Consider the following 23,681-nt stretch of genomic DNA (forward strand, 5'->3'; position numbering starts at 1 on the left):
GAAAATCTCCACCCTTAAAACCCTTAGGATAGAAGATCCAGTGCGCTCTTCCGGTCCTTTCCCTTCCTTTTCCCTTTCACCTTCCCCCCTCCCACTTCCCTTCCCTCTTCCTCCTTCCCTTATCCTTCTCCCTTCCCTTCTCATCCCCTTCCCAGCCACCAGGCACTTTACCTTCCTCACTTCCAAGCTCCAAGGGTCCTTCCTTTACCTCCATAATTCTTTCCTAAACCCACTTGTTCTACAAATTACTTCTTCTGCCTCTGTGATTTTACAAATACATGTTCATTCTCTTACAGTTTGAGGCTTGGCTCTGAATTCTTTCCTAGCCAGAACTCAAGTACCCAGGTGCTAAACCCAGGTCCAGTCTGACCACACTGGTCTGACACCTGGTGCTGTTCCCACCGCCCACAACACATCCATTGTTTTTTATGGCTTCTGAACAATGAACAATGTTTCAAAGTATTTTTAATTGAATTTATTGGGGTTACATTGGTTAATAAAATTATGTAGGTTTAATACATCATCTGTATATTACATTGTGTTCACCACCCCAAGTCATGTCTCTTTCCTTTAACATTACTCCCCCTCTTACCCTCTTCTGCCTCCCCTATTTCCCTCTGGTAATGACCATATTGTTGTCTGTCTATGAGGTTTATTTGTTTTTTGGAGTGTTGTTTTGTGTGTGTGTGGTTTTTATTTTTATTTTTTCTTAATCCTTTCACCTTTTTCACCAGCCATTTATCCCCTCCCCTCTGGCAGCTATGAGTCTGTTTCTGTTTTGTTTGTTCATTTATATTGTTCTATAGATTCCACATATTAGTGAAATCATATGGTATTTGTATTCCTCTGACTGGCTTATTTCCCTTAGCATAATGCTCTCCAGGTCCATCCATGCTGTCAAAAAAGATAAGACTTCCTTCTTTTTTACAGCTGAGTAGTATTCCATTGTGTAGATATACCATAGCTGCTTTATCCACTCATCTACTGATGAGCACTTGGGCTGCTGCCAAATCTTGACTATTGTAAGTAAGGCTGCAATGAACATAAGGCTGCATATATTCTTCCGAATTAGTGTTTCAGATTTCTTCAGATAAATTCCCAGAAGTGGAATTGCTGGATCATAAGGCAGTTCCATTTTTAATTTGTTGAGGAAACTCCGTACTGCTTTCCACAGTGGCTGCACCAGTCTGCATTCCCACCAATAGTGCACAAGGATTCCCTCTTCTCTACATCCTCACCAGCACTTGTTGTTTATTGATTTATTGATGATAGCCATTCTGACAGGTGTGAGGTGATATCTCATTGTGGTTTTAATTTGTATTTCTCTGATGATTAGTGATGTTGAGCATCTTTTCATAGGTCTATTGGCCATAGGTCTATTGGCTATATATCCTCTTTGGAAAGACAGAGAGAGAGAGAAACATCAATTTGTGGTTCCATTTATCTATGCATTCATTGGTTGATTCTTTTTTAAAAATATATATTTTTATTTATTTCAGAGAGGGAGAGAGATAGAAACATCAACGATGAGAGGGAATCATTGATTGCCTGCTTCCTGCATGCCCCCTACTGGGGATTAAGCCTGCAATCTGGGCATGTGCCCTGACTGGGAATCGAACTGTGACCTTCTGGTTCATAGGTCAACACTCAACCACTAAGTCATTGTGGCCAGGCTATTTACTTTTTTTTTTTTTTTAACAGACTATATTTTCTAGAGCAGTGTTAGGTTTGCAGCAAAACTGAGCAGAAAATACAGAGATTTCCCATATTACCACCCCCCGCCCCCCGCAATGCAGCCCACATGCACACAGCCTCAACATCTTGCACTAGAGTGGTGCATTTATTATAACAGATGAGCTTACATTGACACATCATCATCACCCAAAGTCCATAGTTTACAGGGTTCACTCTTGGTGTTGTACATTCTATGGATTTGGACCAATGTATAATGACACGTATCCATCATTAAGTATCAAACCAAGCAGTCTCATTGCCCCCCAAATCCTCCATACTCCACCTACTCATCCCGTCTTCCCCACCCAGCCCCTGGCAACCACTGACCTTTTACTGTCTCTATAGTTTTGCCTTTTCCAGGAAGTCATGTAACTGCAGTTGGAATCCTACAGTGTGCAGCCTTTTCAGGTTGGCTTCTTTCCTTAGGAATATGCATTTACGTTTCTCCCATGTCTTTTCATGACTTGATAGTTGATACTTTTTTTTTGCCCTGAGTAATATTCCATTGTCTGGACGTACTGCCATTTATTTATCCAACCACCTACTGAAGGACATCTTCAAGTTTCCAAGTTTTGGCAATTATGAATAAAGCTGCTATAAACATCCATGTACAGATTCTGTATGGACATAGTTTTCAACTCACTTGGGTAAATACCAAGGAGCATAGTTGCTGTATCATATGGTAAGAGTATGTTTAGTTTTGTAAGAAAGTGCCAAACTATCTTCCAAAGTGGTTATACCTATACCATTTTGCATTCTCTCCAAGAATGAATGAGAGTTCTTATTCTACATCTTTACCAGCATTTGGTGTCATCAGTGTTTGGGATTTTGACCATTCTAATAGGTGTGTAGTGGTCTCATAGTTGTTTTAATTTGCCATTACCTAATGGCATATGATGATGGACATCTTTTCATATGCTTACTTGCCATCTCTGTATCTTCTTTATACATACACACACACACACACACACACACACACACACATATATATATATATATATATATATATATATATATATATACACATATATATTTCAGAGAGGAAAGGAGAAGGAGAGAGAGATAGAAACATCAATGATGAGAGAGAATCATTGATCGGCTGCCTCCTGCCGCCCCCTATGGGGATTGAGCCCACAACCCAGGCATGTCCCCTTGGCTGGAATCGAACCTGGGACCCTTCAGTCTGCAGGCTGATGCTCTATCCACTGAGCCCCCAGTCCCCTCAGCTGGCCAGGGCTGGCCCGAGGCACAGACAAGCCTTGGATGGTGGCTGCCCAGCCGCCCAGGGCCGCCCGAGGCTCAGGTAACCAGGGCCGGCTAAGGCTTGTGCTGCCGGCAGTGGCAGCAATAGAGGTGTGATGGGAGCGTCGCCTTCCCCTGATCGCCGGGTCACCTCCCGCCCCTGAAGGCTCCCAGACCATGAGAGGGGGCAGGCTGGGCTGAGGGACTCCCCCTCCAGTGCATGACTTTTCATGCACCAGGCCTCTAGTTTTTTGATTAAAAAAAGTTCTTAATTTTAGCGAAGTCCAAATTATCAATCTTTTCTTTGTATGTGGCAATTTTTGTCTGTATCTTGTTCAAGGCTTTTTTGTCTATTCAAGGCCATGAAGATGTTCTATGTTTTCTATTTTTATTTATTTATTTTAGAGAGAGAAGAGAGATAGATAGGGAAACACTGATTTGTTGTTCCACTTATTTATGCAAACGTTGGTTGCTTCTTGTATGTGCCATGACTAGGAATCAAACCCACAACCTTGGCACATCAGCACAATGCTCTAACCAACTGAGCTGCCCAGTGAGGGCTCGCCTATGTTTTCTTATAGAACCTTTATTATTTTACATTTCACACATTGATCTGTAATCTATTTGAAATTTTATGTATGGTATACAGTAAGGGTGGCTTAGTCCATTGGGCTGTTATAACAAAAATAGCATAGACTGGGCAGCTTATTAACAACAGAAATTTATTTCTCACAGTTCTGGAGGCTGGGAAGTCCAGGATTAGTACAGAGGCAGATTCAGTATCTGATGAGGGTCTGCTGCTGGTCCTCATAGATGGTCATAGATGGCCATCTTCTCAGTATAACCTCACATGGCAGAATGGGTGAGGGAGATTTTTTGGGTCTCTTTAATAAGGATGCTAATCCCATTTATGAGGGTTCCATCCTCATGACCTAATCACCCCCAAAAAGGCGCCACCTCCAAAAACCATTACATTGGTGATTGAGATTTCAACATGAATTTTGGGGGAATACAAGCATCCAGTCTATAGCAAGGGGTTAAGGTTTATTTTTTCACCATGTGGATATCAAACTCAGCTAGGGGTTATACATTTTATTTTATTATTTTTATGCTGGCCAGGCCAGTCCCTTTTTTCCCCCCTGATAAAATTGAGGGTCAGAGAGATTAACTCACTTGAAAGTAGTTGACAGCCAAATAAGAACCCAGATCATCTGATTTCTGCGTCTTTACCATGCCATCTCAATTCACTGGACATTCTTATTCATTCATTACTTCAACTTCTTTCATTCTCACCCCTTCAGTGGTTAAGAACATTGCTTCTGGAGTCACACTGACCTAGGTTGGAATCCCAGATGTACAACTTACTCCTTGTATGACCCTGGGCAAGTAACGAAAGTTCTCTGAAGCTCACTGCCTTCATCTGTTAAAATGGGGGTACATATTAATCAGATTTCATTAGGTAAGGCTGTATAAGAAATAATCTCAAATCTCAGTAGCATCCAAAAGCAAAGTTTTGCCACTGGTGTGGCTCAATGGTTGAGCGTCAACCTATGAACCAAGAGGTCCCGATTCAAAACCTGGTCAGGGCATATGCCTGAGTTTTGGGCTCTATCCCCAATGTGGGGCATGCAGGAAGCAGCCTATCAGTGATTCTCTCTCATCATTGATGTTTCTATCTCTCTCTTTCCTTCTCCCTTCCTCTCTGATATCAATAAAAAACATATATTTTTTAATATTTTTTTAAAAGAAAGAAAAACAAAGGTTTATTTTTCACTCATGTGACATGTTAGATGTGGGCTGCTTCACGTCTTTTTTTCCTTCCAGGACCCAGAGGGAGGGAGGGAGCAGCCCCATCCAGGACAGGGAATTCTCATGAGAGTGGAAAAAGATCAAGAGAGTTAGTGAAAACACATAATGACTCTTAACACTTCTGCTCAGATGTGTTGAAAGAAGGCACTTCTATTCACATTCCATTGGCCAAAGGAAGTCACATGATCCATGTTGACATCAGTGAGGCTGGAAAGGACACTTACAGGACACATTGTAGTTATCTGGCAACAGGTGGTGATATATAATCCTTAACAGAAAGAGCTACTTAGTAGTTGGGGACAATACCACCTACTGTGGGACAATAATAGCACCTTCCTGGCAGCTGTTGTGAGAATTAAATGAGGTGAAGCACATTCAAATGCTTAACACAGTATTCTGCACTTAATAAGGACACAGTAACTGTTAGATGCTATTGTTATTATTACCTCCCATGCTGTTCAAACTTTTTCTGTCCACTAGACTGGTCTAATCCTGACTTGCGATGAAGAAAACTTGTGATTACTCCTGATATGTAATCTTCAGACAATAAATCTAAGGGCACAGGTTTTGGAGTCATATGGACTCCTTATTAGAGCCGGTGATCTTAGACAAGTTACTCTCTCTGATCTTTAGTTTCCTCAACATGAAAATGGGGATTCTTGGGACTCTGCTGTAGACTTGCCATTAGGGCTAAATTAGCCCAATCCTGTGACACAGTACGTGCTGAGTATCTGGTGAATTACTGAATGTGGATTTTAGACTACTTTCAAACATTCAATGAACTGTAATAACATAACTACAAAACTGCTGTATGGAAAGCCCTTTACCATCTTTTGGGTCTCAGCTCAAATACCACTTCCTCAGAGTCCTTCTCTGACCACACAATTAAAAGTGCCTCCCCCACCTCCAGTCACTTCTCTCTGTTTTCTTGTCATCACAACTCTGGTAATGCTCTGAAACCGTCTTGTTCACTCATTGATTTACTTAATATCTATCTCTATCACTAGAAAGGAAGCTCCGTGAAATCAGGGATCTGGTTTTACTAGTATGCATCCTCACCTCCTGCCCTGGGCCTCAGCATCCTCACCCATAACCTGCAGGGCGAAGCCAGGAAAAGAGCAAGGTGAATGTTGCCTGGTCCACCTGAGCCTCACGCCCCGCCCAACTCAGGCCTCAAATTCCTTCCGGGCTGGGCACGGCCCTTGTCACCCACGTGAGCTGCAGGGAGACTCCGCCCCGCTGGTAGGATGGGCGTGGCCTCCAATGTTGTGTCCGCCGCGTGCAGGCGGTCGTCAGCGGGAATAGAGTCACGTCACACGCACGCAGGCCTTGCCCCGCCCTGTCTTCTAGCCGCAGGCGGAAGAGGGCGTGGCCAGGCGCGAGGTCCCCGAGGCCGCCGGCGCGGCCGCCTGAATCGCCTCCAGGTGGCTGCTCTCAGCTCTCGGCCGCTCAGGCAGCTCGGAAGCCACTCTGTTTTGGGGTCCTCGCTGTCCTTCCACGTCTCCCGGAAGAGTAGCCGGGCCGTGGCAGGGCCGTGGCAGGTGAGGACAAGGCTTGCTCAGCCTGGGCTCTCACCCGGCGGGCTGCTGCGGGGGCGGCCCAGGAGTCCTCAGGTGCCGCCGCTTCGGAGTCCTCAGGTGAGGCGGGGGCCCAGTGGGTAGGACCGGTCCGCTTGGGGCGTTAATGGCCTGAGACGCGGGGGCGGCGTCCTCCTAGCGGAGTCTTTGGTCTCTGCCGGTTGACGGCCTGAGGAAAGGGGCCTCAGCCGACTTTGTTTAGGGCCCTCCCGTCTCCTCCCTTCCCCACCCCCAATCTGGTTGGACCGCTCTTCTTCCGGAGGCTCGACAAGGTGGTGGGAGCGAAGTGGGGATCTGCGCTCGCCTCCCTGGGATCCACTGACTGTCACTCCCTAGGACCGACCCGCTGACCCCAGCCTCCCTTCTTCTGTGTCGACACCTGTCCTTGCAGCCGGCCCTGCCGCCGCCAGCTCCATCCCACGTCCTCTCGGCCTCTCTTCACCGCCGCGTGGGCCGTTTCCTGGGGCATTGGCTGCGGAATCATTTGAGGGGTTTGTACCTCTGAAGTCCGTTCGAGATGCCTGTCACCCGGGCGAGTGCCCAGGGCCCTTCTCGGTATTTGTTTAATTGGGTCATTACCACGACGCCACAGGCCTTTGCTTTAAAGCCCTGTTAACTTTAAAATGAGAGGTGCCATGTAAGGAATTAATAAGTGTTTTTGCTTTATTAGGAGAGAGACTTTGCCTCCGATACCACCAGTGCTTACTTGAGAATAAAGGATCTTTTACATCTGTAGGGGGTTTTATATGTTACAAAGCATTTCAGCTCCATTTTCACTTGATTTCACCTAAACTCTGTGAAATACCCAGGGAGTTAGTAGTCCCATTTCTTTCATAAGGAACACATTTAGAGCGTTTCTTGAGGTTATTCAGATACTGAACGACTAGATGGGAAATGCAGGGATTAAAAAGTGGGTCTGGCTGATTTAGACTTGAGTATCGGAGCTGCCATTTAAACTGCGATCTTTCTAAACCTTTTCCCCACTTGCAGGGGAAAAAAGATACATGTATTGCTACTTGTCGCATAATGTGGTTGTGAAAATCATGTGATGAATGCTTGCACAGCATCTGACATAAAAGTTCCATTCAGCAATATTTATGGGTGCTTACTGTGTGCTAAATGCTGGGAATTAATTGGTGTGCAAAATAGACAGGGCCTTTATCCACCTACTCCCCTTCCCTGAGAGGGAGAGAAAGAAAAAGAAACATAATTACAAAACAAAAAAGTGCCTATGACAGAAAAGACTACGTGTGAACACAGAATGATAAGACCTGATTTAGATGGAAAGAAAAAGGTTTGGGGAGCAGATGACAGTTCAAGGGGAGATTAAGAACCAGAGTTAAAGTGAAAGAGTGTTCCAGGCAAAAGGAACAATGTGCACATTCAAGAAATGTTTAACTTTCTTGTTTAATAAGTATATATATCTATATATTTCAGAGAGGAAGGGAGAGTGAAAGAGAGAGAGAAATATCAATGATGAGAATCATTGATCACCTGCCTCCTGCGCTCCCCCTACTGGGGATTGAGCCCCCAACTCCAGCATGTGCCCTTGACCAGAATCGAACCTGGGACCCTTCAGTCCACAGGCCGACACTATCCACTGAGCAAAACTGGCTAAGGCTGTTTGTTAACTTTTTAATACAGTACTCTTTCTTCTATATCACACGGATTAATTACTTGTCATTACTCAGATTCATTGTGTCAAGCTGTAAGTACTCTACATATATCAAATGAATGTCTATGCAGTCTTATTTTTTAAATTCTTAATTTAGCTTAATGTGTACATAGTAGGTACTGAGTATTTAACTTATTGAAAGTGTGCTTTAGACAGACATGTGCACACCTTAAATTATCCATTGTAGTGCTGCATTAAAAAAAAAAGATTTTGTATTAATCAGAAGTTTCTTCAAGTTTTGGCACAGTAAAACAAACTTCAGGGAATTGTTTTTATTTGGTTGCACTGAAATTTTGCTGTATTAGATGCTATTTGGATGCTTTTGCTCCATTAACATTTATCCTTTGTTGAAATAGGAGTAATAACAATTGTGGTAGCTGTAATTATGGTACTAGGAACTACTAAAATGAGTGCCTATTGTGTACCAAACATTCTTCAGAGTGTTTTTATGTATCATTTCATCTTAAAAATATCCTACAATGTAGGTACATTTATTTTTCTCGTTTTCTAGATAAAGTGTCTCAGTTTCAATAAAGTAGTTTGCTCAACATTACATAGCTAGTAAGAAGCAGGGCTAGGCATTCAACCCAGACTGACTCCAGGCTCTGCTGTTACACCACACTGATCACTTCGTGTTCTTTTTGCAGGTTCACCAATAGGATTATTCTGCTGCCATCATGTCTTGGTTTGCTGACCTTGCTGGAAAGGCAGAAGATCTTTTAAACCGAGTCGATCAAGGGGCTGCAACAGCTCTCAGTAGAAAAGAGAACACCAGCAGCATCATATTCAGCAAAAATACCGACTATCCTGAACTTCACCAGCAAAATGCAGACCTGACTTACCAGACTGGATCTAAAGCGAATTATATCTCCTCAGCAGCTGATAACGTCAGAACTCAAAGAGCCACCATCCTAGCTGGCACCACAAATGTGAAAGCAGGACCTAGGACATCAGTGGAGGCCTCCCATTCTGTTGAAAACTCATCTGGTCCTAGGCCTTCATCCCAGTTTGTTCGGAGAAAAAAGTCAGAACCTGATGATGAGCTGCTGTTTGATTTTCTTAATAGTTCACAGAAGGAACCTACTGGGAGGGTGGAAATAAAAAAAGAAAGGGGCAGGACCCCTGTCCTCCAGAGTTCTCAGACAACAAGCGCCAGCGCTGGGAACACCAGCGTAACCGCCATCAAAACCACTGAAGAAAATCCTGGGAGCCAAAGCCATGGTAGCTAATCAGTCCTCCATTTCTTTTAGAGTTAAGCAGATTGGATGTGTCATCACAGCCTAATACATTCTGGTAGTGTTTCTCATCCTTGTGCTGTTACCTGTCCCCACTGGTGGAAGGGCAGGCTCTCTGAAATGTGTGGTATACACAAGGGAGACAGCATGGAATACTGTCAGTCAATATGCAGTTATAGTAGGGACCTTTGAATTTTGTCTGTAGGATAATTACCCCAGCATCTGAGAAATTACATCCAAAATGAAACGCTAACATATTTTAAGGTACGAAAAAAAAACAATTCTGAAATACGAAAGAAAACATAATTTTGGATTTGGGACTTTCTCAGTTCATGTCTTTTTGTCATTGGGATTATAAAATGACAGGAGGCTGTACTTCACATATATATATTTTTTCCACATGTATTCTTGATTATCAGTTTTTCCTGTATTCCCCCCAGAAATAAAACAGACTGAACTGTGATCCAAGTTCATTTAAATTGCTGTGAAATTACCTCTACCTGGACATCTGCTCATCTGCAGAAAGGAGGTTAACGTGTTAATGTGGCTAATTCAAGTACCTACTAACCATTTTTAAATGGCAATAAATATGATAGGTTCCTGCAGGGATTCCTTATAAAGTTGGTGAATAATGGAAGCCTGTTATGTTCTTAAATGTTACAGCCTCTCCCAGTCTTGGCTGCCAGTGAATAAAATATGCCTTGTATCTGTAAGATAAAAAAAAAGTGGTAGAGGTGACCATTGAGGGCTTTTAAGACAGGCGCATGCAGTAGCAGTTGATTAATTATGCACACTTCTAAATTTCTTCTCAGCTATCTTTTCAGTGGTTATACAAACATTGAGAACCTAATGGGTGGCAGGATATGGAAGTGAATGAAGTGGTTCAGGATCTAGTGGGTGAGATAGACATGTTAACATAATTTACATATAGTGTCATAAATGCAGTAATTGCGGTATTGCCATAGGGCGGTGAAAACATAAAGGAGAAAGCAACTAATTGCCTAAGTTCCCAGGTCAGGGTTCAGAGGGTCTGTAATTGGAGCTTGGTCTTTAAGAATGGATTGGAGACAGCACCCCCTGCAGAGATCCTTTAAGTTTGTTAGTGTTGTTCTGGGAACACTGAGTGTGAGATAGATTCCTATAAATCACTTTTTGTTAAAAAGTGGTCCCTGGACTTCTTGCATTAGAATCACTTGTGTGCTTAATAAAAAATGAATTATTGGGTGTCTCCCCAGACCTCCTGATTCAGATTTTCTGGGAATGGAGGCAGGGCATCTAAATTTTTTTTGTCTTTTAGGTGGTTGCTAGGCCAGTAAAAATTGCAAGTACCATAGCAATGTGATTATAATAGAGGTCTTTTAAGCCTAGATTTGACTTGAATTATTTTTCTACTTTTAAGGAAAACAGCTTACATTTTAATTGTAAAGGAGGGATCAACCTGATTGACAGGGACGTTAGTGAGAGAACCAGTTAATACATGGGAGTTAAAATAATTGTTTTGTTTCTCCAAGGCAGGGTCTCTCAATTTTGTGACTGTTGACATTTAGGCTGCATAATTCTTTGTTGTGGGGGACTGTCCTATCCTTTGTAGGATGTTCAGCAGCGTCCCTGGCCTCTTAACCCATTAGATGACAGTAGCACCCTAAGTTGTGACAACCAAATATGTCTTCATATATTACCAAATGCCCTTTGGGGGGCAAAATCACCCCAGGTTGAAAAGCCCACCCTCAGCTCCTTAGAAATAGAATTGCTGGGTTGTAGGATGTGACATTGTTCAACTACACTAGTAACAAACACCAAATTGTTTTCTTAAGAGGTTTATAATTTATATATTACCAATTTATAATTCACCAGCTGTGACTAAGAGTTTCTTTTGCTCTGTGTTCTCACCAAAATTTGATTATTTTCAATGTGACTTTTTATATTTTTCTAATCGGGTGTGAAAATGTCATTATTTTTTTACTTCTCTCATTGCTCTATGAGGTTAGGCATCTTTTCAAATATTTGACTATTTGGGTTTCATCTTTTGGGAAGTAGCTTTTCAAGTTTTTTGATCATTTTTCCCCAATGGATGATTGATTTAGCTTCCTTTGTAAAGTCATTATTTTAGTCCATTTTAATCATTAACTAAGTTCATTTTTTAGTATCTATTTTTTTTTGAGTAAGGAAAAATATTTTTGCATCTTATTTAGTAATAAATTAAAAACAGGATGAATCTGAATTCCTGATTCATCTGAGGGTTTCTTTGAGTAAGGCATTTAGATTACAGTTTGCTGTATAACTGACTGCTCTGATCTATTATTAACTCTCCTTGCCTTGAAACCCACAGATGTTCTTTTGTGCCTTTCCAATATTTTCAGTATTGAGACTTCTTTTTTTTTTTAAAAAAAATAATTTGGAGACAAAAGTGAGACCAATTCTAATCACCTAAATTATCCCTGATTTTATACTTTCCAGAACTGTATTCTTTAAAAAATACATATACATATTTCTTTATTGATTTCAGAGAGGAAGGGAGGAGAGAGATATAGAAACATCAATGATGAGAGAGAATCATTGATTGGCTGCCTCCTGCACGCCCCCTACTGGGGATTGAGCCCACAACCCAGGCTTGTGCCCTTGACCGGAATTAAACCTGGGACCCTTCAGTCCACAGGCTGACGCTCCATCCACTGAGGCAAGCCAGCTAGGGCTGTATTCTTTTTTTTTTTTAAAGTATATTTTTAAAATGATTTCAGAGAAGAAGGGAAAGGGAGAAAAGGATATAAAACATCAATGATGAGAGAGAATCATTGATTTGTTGACTTTTGCATGCCCCCTACTGGTGATCAAGCCTGAAACCCGGGCACGTGCCCTGATTGGGAATGGAACCATGACCTCCTGGTTCATGGTTTGACACTCAACCACTGAGCCACACCAACTAAGGCAGAACTGTATTCTTGTATCTATTCTTTATTACCATTCAGTGTATCCAGGATCCATATAAGTCTGTAGGCTCTATCAATAAGAATGAAATTTCATCAGAGGAAAGTCTATTGAGAATTTGTTTACTTTTTATGGTATTTTAGCTATAGTAGTCCACATGAGCCAAAAGGCATTCTACCAAAATAGGCTACTAATATCTATGTAGTGAGCATTTCAAAGTAACAAAAATGTACTCCTTTTTCACAGAAGCCTCTAATAATTCAGATTCTGGCCATGAAATCCAAGAGGATTCTTCAAAGGACAATGTATCAAATGCTTCCTGCGCTGATCACAACCCATTATCTACTGATGATGGCAAATCACATGAACTGTCTAATCTTCGACTGGAGAATCAACTGCTGAGGAATGAAGTTCAGTCTTTAAATCAAGAAATGGCCTCATTACATCAAAGAGCCAGGGAAACTCAAGAAGGTAGAGCCTTATTCATATTGCCCAAGATTAGAAATTTAACATTTCAAAATAAACTAAAACATAGATTACAGCTAAGCTTTTAGAAATACGTTAGATGAGCTCAGTTGATTAGAGCATTATCCCGATACGCCAAGGTTGTGGGTTCAATTCCCGGTCATGACACCTACAAGAAATATGTTAGATGAGACTTGTAAAATAGTGTTTTCATAGAAATACAGGGTCCGGATTTGCAAATGGGACCAATCATCCTCTCACCAACATAAAAAAGAAAACATGGGCTTGTTTGGTCATTCTTTTTTTTTTTTTTTTTTTTTTTTAATACTAGAGGCCCAGTGCATGAAATCTGTGCATGGGTAGGGTCCCTAGCAGCTGTCAGCTGCTGGCCAGGGTCTCCCTTCGCACTTGCCTTGTCCTGGTGCTGCCCACTCACCTGCTTCACCATCCTGCCGCCGTCCCGCTCTTGTCAGGGCCCATTGGGGCTGGCAGCGCCTCCACTGCTGCCCGCTGCAAGTGCCATATCACCGACACCTGCCATGTTCCATGCCGCCCCCTGGTAGTCAGTGCATGTCTAATTCCTGGTTGGTTGAACTCCTGCCCCTAGGGACAACTTGCATATTAGCCTTTCTTTATATAGGATATTTTTATTGATTTCAGAGAGGAAGGAAGAGAGAGAGAGAAACATCAATGATGAGAGAATCATTGATGGGCTGCCTCCTGCACACCCCCTACTGGGGCTTGAGCCTGCAACCTGGACATGTGCCCTGAATAGGAATCGAGTTGTGACTTGGTTCATAGGTTGATGCTCAATCACTGATCCACACCAGCCGGGCAAAGCTTGTGGCCTTTTTTTGTTGTTGTTAATCCTCACCCGAGGATATTTTTCCATTGATTTTTAGAGAGAGTGGAATGGAGAGGGAGAGACAGAGAAACATTGATGTGAGAGAGACATTGATTGGTTGCCTCCTGCATGCACCCCAACCAGGACCGGGAACCTGCAACCAAGGTACATGCCCTTGACCAGAATCAAACCCGGAACCCTTCATTCCGCAGGCTGATTCTCTATTCATTGAGCCAAACTGACTAGGGCTCCATTGATTCTTAGAGAATGTGGAAGGGAGAGGGAGAGACAGAGAGAGCAAAATATCGATGTGAGAGAGACTCATTGATTGGTTGCCTCCCACACATACCCCGACCAGGGCCAGGGATCGAGTCTGTAACCAAGGTATGTTCCCTTGACTGAAATTGAATCCAGGACCCTTTAGTCCATGGGCTGATGCTCTATCCACTGAGCCAAACAAGCTAGAGTTGGTCATTTAAAAAATATATATATATATTTTATTGACTTTTTACAGAGAGGAAGGGAGAGGAAAAGAGAGTTAGAAACATTGATGAGAGAGAAACATCGATCAGCTGCCTCCTGCACACCTCCTACTGGGGATGTGCCCGCAACCAAGGTACATGCCCTTGACCAGAATCGAACCTGGGACCCTTGAGTCCCCAGGCCGATGCTCTGTCCACTGAACCAAACTGGTTAGGGCTAGAGTTGGTCATTCTTTTAGGAGCCATGAAATTTAAGAACTCGGGAGAATAGAACATTAGTAATCATCTGATTCATTTGGCTGATCTGTTTTGAACCTTCTAGGGAATTGCTCATGAACCAAAGGCAGGATTAAACAAGGTAGTGGACACTAGCCGGTGAGGTCACTGTATTGCCCTGCTTTAGGGGACATAAAATGAATATGGAATTTCATTTGAATAGTACCCTCTGGAATTGTGCAGTGGCGGTGGCCCTAGGGTACAAAACCCTCAAATTTTTCAGAAATGGGTAATTAAAAAGTAATCCCATGACAGAGGTAATGGTGGAAATACGTTAGAGTTATTGTAAGTGTGGCTGAGGAGAAAACAAAAGGGAAGAAATCTCTGCCTTGATTCCTGGGGGTGATCAGAAGAAATGTGGGAGGGTAGAAAAAGTTCTGCCAAGACATGGATGAAGGCCCTGAAGAGTGCATTAGGAAGATAGTTTAAGTCTTGTTAGACTGACTTTAGAAAAAGCTTTACTTTACCCAGACTGATGGAGACATAGAGATAGAGCTTTTCCTGAGATCCTGTAGAGTTTGCTTCCATATTAAAAACAAAGTTTGTTTTGCTGGCAAACTCAACCATAGGTGGCATATGAGGGTATGGAAAGCTGCACTGCATTGCTCTTTCTGAATCAGTTTCCTCGGTTAAAAGAATCTTTTTGCCACAGGAATGGAAAGAAACATTCTTTTCTGTGCTGCTGTTGTTTGGTGTGGTCTTGCTGGGGTGTACAGTATCTACCCTTCATTTGGGTCTGCATTCTTTGTTGTCGCTAGCAGAACTCTACAAATTCACTGACCTAAAACTTTCTGCTATCTCTGGCTTTTGGTCTCCAAATACTTTATGATATATCTCCCGAAAAAACATTTGTAGAAGAGCAGCTGGCATCATGCACCTTTCCAACCTGTTACCGGTAATACTTGTACAGATATGAATGTTGGCCTTGAAAAATGGGAGCAAAAACTTTGAAGATATTTGTAAGCTCCTAATTTCGGCAATAAGTAACGTTCCAAAGGGACTCAAAGGAGAATTTGTGTGTGCTCTGAAAAAAAATGTTTGCTCTAATACAGAAACAACTTCTTTTTTTTAGAATTAAACAAAGCAAGAGCAAGAGTTGAAAAGTGGAATGTTGACCATTCAAAGAGTGATCGAATAACTCGAGAACTTCGAGCCCAAGTAGATGACCTGACTGAAGCGGTGGCTGCAAAGGATTCCCAGCTGGCTGTGCTGAAAGTGAGACTCCAGGAAGCTGACCAGCTACTGAAGACTCGCACAGAAGCTTTAGAAGCCTTACAGAGTGAAAAGTCACGGTAGCTAATGCTGTTAACAATGAAAAAATGAGCTAGAATGATTCTCCCTTTCCAGTACAAGTAATGATAAGCACTGTAGTGCATACTAGCTAATGAAAATTTAACTTTTGGAAACTTATAAGAGGGAAAATTCAGCTTTTATTAATGTTGGAAATATGTGTGATTAAAAGTGGATTTATTATTTGAATCAAGATGCATTGTTAGCAAATTCTGAATTTAAAAATATTTGAAGAGTGTTAAATATAAGTGGTGTGTACTTATATTTGGATGCCTAAAAATATAGATGACATTCCATTAGAGGGAAAAGATTTCTTTAAGAATGTTTTAGTCAAACCACCCTTTTTGTGCTAACAAGCCAACACTCTAAAAATTATTCTACCTTGTCACTTGTACCCCGTGGAAATGAGTTATTTCAAGTGATGCATTTTTGTTTAGAATAACACAGGATCACAGCGAAGGTAGTAGCCTGCAGAATCAAGCTCTGCAAACCCTTCAGGAGAGACTGCATGAAGCGGATGCCACTCTGAAGAGAGAGCAGGAGAGCTATAAGCAAATGCAGGTTAGAATGGGAGACAACAGAGTTCTTTTGTTATTTGACCTTACACTGTTTCATAGCACATTTATTCTTTAATAAAATTCTGCAGTGTATTTCAAAAAATTCTGTTTCTGTGACAGAAACAAAATATTTGAAAATTTAGCTTGATCTTTGCTAAATTTATTTAATTTTATATGTTGAATACAATTAAATAGATTTGTTTTGTTTATAAAATTATAAGAAAAAAGTTTATTTAGAAAATTACAGAGGTAGCTGGGCCACGTGGGCTCAGGAAACAAGTTACAGAGGCAGAAAGAAGGGCCTTTGGAGCTTAAGAGAGAGAAAGGCAAAAGTAATGCGCCCGCCCTTACACCTCTGTGGGGAAGAAGAGGGGGATGGGAAAGGCACTGGCTTGCTCCCGAGAGGGAGAGTGCTTAAAATAGTTAATATTCACTAGAGGTAGACATCTTTCCTTCAATGTGGTTTGCAACCAACATTACCATTATTTGATTAAAGACTGATTTGGAGCATCTGGTTTATTCTTTGTATGTGATTTGCCTTTAGTGATTCCAGTTTAATCTGATGATTTTAAGACAAAATTGTACATAATATTTAGAGTTTTACTCTTAAATTAATTTTTGCATCTAGTTCAGTGATTATCAACCCTGTCTACACATTAGAATCACCTGAGTAGCTCTTTCTACTTTCGGATGCCCAGTGTCCACTCCCAGAGAGTGATCCCATTGTATGAGGTAGGGCATAGGTGTTGGTGTTTTGGTCTTACGGGTTCACAGATATATCTAATGGGCAGCCAGGGTCCACTGGTCTAGGCTAGCTATTAAACAGGTGAAAATAATTTAGCCCTGAAGTAAATATCAGCTAATGTGGGTTTAAAAAAATTTTTATTGATATATTTTAACACATTATATATAAAGTGCTACATCTCATGTAGTTAATGTTAAAATTCATTAATGAGATTTTTTTGCATTCTTTTTTTTACCTACTGAGTCTTTAAAATATAGTGTTTTACACTTAATTCAGTCATTTTTTTCTGAAATATTTGATTTGTACTTAGAGTTCATAAAATTTACAGATGAAAGAATAAATCCGATACCTACATTGTTCTAAACATACTCAGAAGTTTTTCAATAACAGGCAGTTCCTTAAAACATTAAATATAGATCTACCATATGACCCAGCAATTCAACTCCTAGGGTATGTACCTAAGAAAATTGAAAATATATGTCCACACAAGAACTTGTACATGAATTTTCATAGCATTCATTTTTTTCTTAAAAAAATAATCTATATTGTTGAAAGTATTATAGATGATCCCTTTGTTTTATTTTCCCATTGACCCCCTTCCACCCCATACCCACTCCTCATGGGCTATGCATATCTATACTAATAAATTTATACTATTAAAAGGGTAATATGCTAATTAGACTGGGAGACCTTCCAGACGTCCTTCCGAACAAAGCCATGGTGGCGGAGCCAAGACAGAGGCGGTTAGGGGCGATCAGGCCAGGAGGGGGTGGCAGTTGGGGGCAATCAGGCCAGCGGGAGGGCAGTGGGGGGTGAGCAGGCCAGCAAGGGGGGGCAGTGGGGGCAAGAAGGCCAGCAGAGGGATGCAGTTGGGGGTGATCAGGCCAGCAGAAGGGGGAGGTTGGGGGTGATCAGGCCAGCAAGGGGGGGCAGTTGGGGGCAAGAAGGCCGGTGGTGGGGGGCAGTTGAGGGTGAGCAGGCCGGCAGGTAGAGTGGTTAGGGGCGAGCAGGCAGGCAGGCAGGTGAGCGGTTAGGAGCCAGTGGTCCTGGATTGCGAGAGGGATGTCCAACTGCCAGCAGTTGGACATCCCTCAAGGGGTCCCAGATTGGAGAGGGTGCAGGCCGGGCTGAGGGACAACCCCCCACCCCCATGCACGAATTTCGTGCACTGGGCCACTAGTATGCATATAAGTTCCCCTGTTAATTGCCCCCCCCCTCACCTTCCCTCTGAAATTTGTCATGCTTCTTTGTTTCTGGATCTATTTTGTTCGTCGGTTTATTTTGTTCATTAGATTCATATGAGTGAGATCTGTGATTCTTATTCTCTGAGTGGCTTATTTCGCTTACTATAATACTCTCCAGGTCCATCCATGTTGTTGCAAATGTTAAGAGTTCCTTTTTTACAGCCACATAGTATTCTATTGTGTAAATATACCACAGCTTTTTTTATCGCAGGATTATTCATAATATGAAACAGTCCACGTGGTTGTGAGTTGCTGAGTAGATAAACAAAATGTGGTACATCTATACAAGGAGATATTATTGAGCCATAAAAAGGAATGAGGTGTTGATTCATGCTAAACATGGATGGCCTTTAAAATATTATGCTAAGAAAGAAAGCAAACACAAAGGCCACATATTGCATGATTTCATTTGTATGAAATGTCCAGAATAGGCAAACATATAGAGTAGGAAAGTAGACTAATGGTTTCCAGGGACTGAGAGGGCGGGAGGAATGGGTAGAAGATTTCTTTTTGGGGTAAAAATGTTCTGAAATTAGATAATGGTAATGGTTGCATAACTCTGTGAATACACTAGAAACAACTGAATTATATACCTTAAAAGGGTGAATTTTATGGTATGCGAATTATATCTGAATAAATCTGTTGTTAATTGAATTGACTATTAGTTTTTATGTTTAAATTTAAATTAGTTAAAATGAATAAATGTAAAAATTCCATTTCCAGTTGAATTAGACACATTGCACATGCTCAGTAGACAGCAGCAGTTCTCTTGCTCCTTTTCTTTAAAAGAGGAGCTAATATTGGATCAAAGGTTTGTGGGCTGTAGTTCATTGGCATGTAACGATAAATGCTTTCTGACTTCTGCCTCACCTCCTGTGTTATTTCAGTGATGGGAGCTTTTGAGAAGAAGGGTAAAATATAAATCTCAGAACCACATAGGCTAGTAAGTGACAGACATGTTTTCTTTTTTTTTTTTTTAATCTTTTCTTTTAAATTTAATAAATCTTTATTGTTCAGATTATTACAATTGTTCCTCTTTTTTCCCCCATAGCTCCCCTCCCCCTGGTTCCCACCCCACCCTCTGCCCTTACCTCCCCCCGACTGTTCTCATCCATAGGTGTACTATTTTTGTCCAGTCTCTTCCAGCACCTCCCACACCCCGTTCCCCCCGAGAATTGTCAATCCACTCCCTTTCTATGCCCCTGATTCTATTATATTCACCAGTTTATTCTGTTCATGAGATTTTTTATTCACTTGATTTTTAGATTCACTTGTTGATAGACATGTATTTGTTGTTCATAATTTTTTACCTTTACCTTTTTCTTCTTCTTCCTCTTCCTCTTCTTAAAGAATACCTTTCAGCATTTCATATAATACTGGTTTGGCGGTGATGAACTCCTTTAGCTTTTTCTTATCTGTGAAGCTCTTTATCTGCCCTTCAATTCTGAATGATAGCTTTGCTGGGTAGAGTAATCTTGGTTGTAGGTTCTTGCTATTCATCACTTTGAATATTTCTTGCCACTCCCGTCTGGCTTGCATAGTTTCTGTTGAGAAATCAGCTGACAATCGTATGGGTGCTCCCTTTTAGGTAATTAACTGTTTTTCTCTTGCTGCTTTTAATATTCTCTCTTTGTCTTTTGCTCTTGGCATTTTAATTATGATGTGTCTTGGTGTGGTCCTCTTTGGATTCCTTTTGTTTGGGGTTCTGTGCGCTTCCTGGACTTGTAAGTCTATTTCTTTCACCAGGTGGGGGAAGTTTTCGGTCATTATTTCTTCCAATAGGTTTTCAGTATCTTTCTCTCTCTCTTCTTCTGGCACCCCCATAATTCGGATGTTGGTACACTTGAGGTTGTCCCAGAGGCTCCTTACACTATCTTAAAGTTTTTGGATTCTTTTTTCTTTTTGCTTTTCTGGTTGAGTCCATCCAGAAGTTTTTTGCTTCTTTGTATTTCAAATCTTTGACTTGATTCTTGCGGTCCTCTAGTCTGCTGTTAGGTCTCTATATAATATTTTTTATTTCAGTCAGTGTATGTTTAATTTCTAGTTAGTCTTTTTTCATATCCTTGAGGGTCTCACTAAATTTATTGGCCTTTTCTAGGAAATTCTTGAAAAACCTTATAACTGTGGTTTTAAACTCTATATCCAGTCGTTTGCTTTTTAAACTCTATATCCAGTCATTTCTTTCATTTGTGATCTGTTTCTTTGTCTCTGCATTTTCGTTGCTTCCCTGAGTTGGTAGATTGGCTTTGTGTAGTAGGTGTCTTATAGGGCCCAGTGGCTCAGCCTCCCCCAAGTTACCTGAGGTGGACACTTTTGGTGCACCCCTTTGTGGACTGTGTACACAGCCTTGTTGTAGTTAAGTCTTGATTGTTGTTGGTATCACTGTGAGGAATTGACCTCCAGGCCAATTGGCTGTGAGGATCAGCTGTGTCTATGCTGGGAGAACTTCTGTGCTGGAGACACCCTTATGAGACAAGACTTGCAAAATTGCAAAAGCCTCTGTGCTCAGCTTGGATGGGGCGGAGTCTCAGGGCTGAGCAGAAAGCCTTGGCTTCCCGTCAGCCCTGCCCTGTGAGGCCCTTCGGTCTCAGTGTCCCTTGGTAATTGCTGCAAGCACCTCTGAGAGAAAGCCGCCCTCGAGTTTCGCCTGCTGCCAGACAGTCCAGTTTCTCCCCGAATGAGTCTGGTTTCCCAGAAACTCGCCCAGAACTGGAGTTCAGCGCAATTGGGAGCTTCTGTCTCCCTCCCGCTTTAGAAAGCCAGCCGCGCACTCAGCCGCCTGTGCAGTCAGCAGTCAGTCCTCTCTGCGCACGCGCGCCTCCGGACCTCTGCCTTCCACAGCTCCCCTGAGTCTCAGTGTGCTTTCTCTTTTTCTGACAGCCCAGATTCCCCCCAAATGAGTCTGGGTTCCCAGCATCTCACCTGGGACTGGAGTTCAGAGCAGTCGAGAGCTTCCATCTCTCTACCGCTTGGGAAAGCCAGCCACGCACTCAGCTGCCTGTCTTCTCCGCGCACGCGCGTGCATCTCTGTACCTCAGCCTTTTGCAGCTCCTCTGAGTCTCAGTGTGCTTTCCTCTTTCCTTCTTGTTGTAGAATTTCCACTCAGCCAGCTTTCCTGTGGTTCTGGATGGTGTCCGTTTTGTCTTTTAGTTGTAGTTTTGATATTGTTGTGCAAGGCAGCAGTTTAGTTGTTTACCTATGCCACCATATTGGTTTCTCCGACAGACATGTTTTCTTGAGTGTGCTTTAAGAGTTTCTTAAGTTAAAATATTACATTGACTAGCTTATTAGAAATTTTAAAATAAAGGGGAAACATTAGCCATGCTGTTTGAAAAGATGTAACTGTTTACTTAGGTCTTCTATTTGTTTTTGTTTGTTTTTTAAAATATATTTTTATTGATTTTAGAGAGGAAGGGAGAGGGAGAGAGAGAGAGAAACATCAATGATGAGAGAATCATTGATCAACTGCCTCCTGCATGTCCCCTACTGGGGATCAAGTCCACAACCCAGGCATGTGCCCTTGACCAGAATTGAACCCGGGACCTTTCAATCTGCAGGCCGATGCTCTATCCACTGAGCAAAACTGGCTAGGGCTTCCATTTGTTTTCTAATAGACTTTCTAGTTTTCTGTAAACCCCATTCTTCATTGATCAGCTAATATCAGATCAGATCTGATATCCAAATGACCAGATTCACCTGGGAAATTCTTAAAAAACAGATTTCCAAGCCCAATCTTGGAAATTCCAATTCAATAAACCTGGGGAGACCTTGGATGGCTGTATTTCTAACAAACTCCCTAATTATTTTGATACATTGCTGTGTTTGGGAGCACAGTTTCTAACAAATGAAGAGTGTTTTTTATGTGTGTTTTTAAAAATATATTCTTATTGATTTCAGAGAGGAAGGGAAAGGGAGAGAGAGAGAGAAACATCAATGATGAGAGTATTGTTGGTTGGCTGCCTTCTGCGCACCCCACACTGGGGATCAAGCCCATAACCCGGGCATGTACCCTGACTGGGAATCAAACCGTGACCTCCTGGTTCACAGGTCAATGCTCAACCACTGTGCCATGTTGGCCAGGCTGAAGAGTGTTTTTTTATCTGCCTGTTAGGTTATCAGGCTGAGCTACTAAGTCCCATTAGATACCTGAATGGATGGTTGTAAAATATATCTCAAAGCAGACTGTTACAAGGATGATATAAAAATTTTTTTCAGAATGAGTTTGCTGCACGGCTGAATAAAATGGAAGTGGAACGTCAGAATTTGGCAGAAGCAGTTACTCTGGCAGAAAGAAAGTATTCCGATGAGAAGAAGAAAGTTGATGAACTACAGCAGCAAGTCAAGATGAATAAGTCCACCTTGGAGTCCTGTAAGCAGGAATTAATTGACTACAAGCAAAAAGCTGCTCGAATACTCCAAGTAAGCATGAAATGTACACGTTTGAATGTTAAGTTTTATGCCCATTAATTGGGAGACACGTTGAGACTATAAGTCTGTGAGATGATTTGTTCATGTTTAGCTGGGTTGGCTAAATATGAACAATATTTCTAAGTACTCTGCTTACAAATATTATAAAAAGGAAGAAATGTCTCTTATTCCTACCACTTTCTTATTTAAAATTTATGCTGCCACTACCTAGTTCAGGTCTTCAACCTATCACCTTAATAATCACTGTGAGAATATTAATGTTTGTTGTTAAAACAGCCATTTTATTCTTCCTTGTTAATCCTCTTGAATTTTTTAGAACAACTGGTCTAGGTCTCTTCCCGCTCTCAGAATTGCCTCATCCATCTTTGTTCCCCTTCCTTAGATCTAAGGTGACCTTACCTTCTTTACTAAAAAAGACTATAGTCAACTAGTATAGTTTTCAACTTCTCTTTCCTTTCCCTCTCAGAGGGAAAACGTGTCCTTTCATTTTATTTTCCTAGGATAATTTTTCCGCCTGAGCATTGACTCCATCTCCTCCCACCTTATTTAAGCCCTTTCTCCACAAGTCTGTCCTCTTGCTCTGTCTTTCTGCTGCTGCCTTTCTGGCTCAGCTTATTCAAGGGCACATGCTTTCTTAGTGGAAGAATGAAGAAAAAGCCTTTTGGCTTTTTGGACCACTTTGATCCATTTCCCTGTTTTCCTTTCTTTCAATGACAGACTTATCAGAATTATTGTATATATTGTATATATTCTGCTTTCATGTTAGAATTATTAACTTTAACTCCCCCATGTAGTTTCTGTCCTCACTACTTTTCTGAAATTGTCTTCTCAAAAGTTTTTAATGACCTAAATGTGTATTTTCTGTCCTTTTCTTAATTTCCACCCACTTTGGTTTTGGTAGAGCATTTGATAATATTAACCCTCCTACCTTCTTGACACTCTTGCCTTCTAATGTGACCTGCACTGCCTTACCTCTCTTTTTTCTCTCTCACTGATGTTTCTGTCTCTGTTAGGCCTTCTTCCCAACCTCCAAAGAGGAAGAGTTCTCTCAAGTTCTTAAGCCCCTTTTGTTATTCTTTCTTACTTTGCACTATCATATACTCACTTTGCTTCTGCCTCAGTGTGACTTCAGCATGTGTCCAATCCTAACTTT

At 41.6% G+C, this 23,681-nt stretch overlaps 1 protein-coding gene across 1 annotated transcript in view; it reads left to right on the forward strand.

The window, feature by feature from the left end:
• Positions 1-6,139: 6,139 nt before the first annotated feature.
• The window catches only part of GOLGA5 (golgin A5), a 40,228-nt gene continuing 22,686 nt past the window's right edge, over positions 6,140-23,681 (forward strand). Inside the window, exons 1-6 of the mRNA XM_080644583.1 lie at positions 6,140-6,422; positions 8,685-9,258; positions 12,444-12,668; positions 15,337-15,556; positions 15,992-16,115; positions 22,316-22,519. Coding sequence (XP_080500709.1) covers positions 8,715-9,258; positions 12,444-12,668; positions 15,337-15,556; positions 15,992-16,115; positions 22,316-22,519 — 1,317 coding nt within the window. The 5' untranslated portion in view covers positions 6,140-6,422; positions 8,685-8,714. The remainder of the gene's footprint in view (positions 6,423-8,684; positions 9,259-12,443; positions 12,669-15,336; positions 15,557-15,991; positions 16,116-22,315; positions 22,520-23,681) is intronic.

The sequence above is a fragment of the Plecotus auritus genome (assembly GCF_963455305.1).
Source record: "Plecotus auritus genome assembly, chromosome: 1".
NCBI lineage: Eukaryota > Metazoa > Chordata > Mammalia > Chiroptera > Vespertilionidae > Plecotus > Plecotus auritus.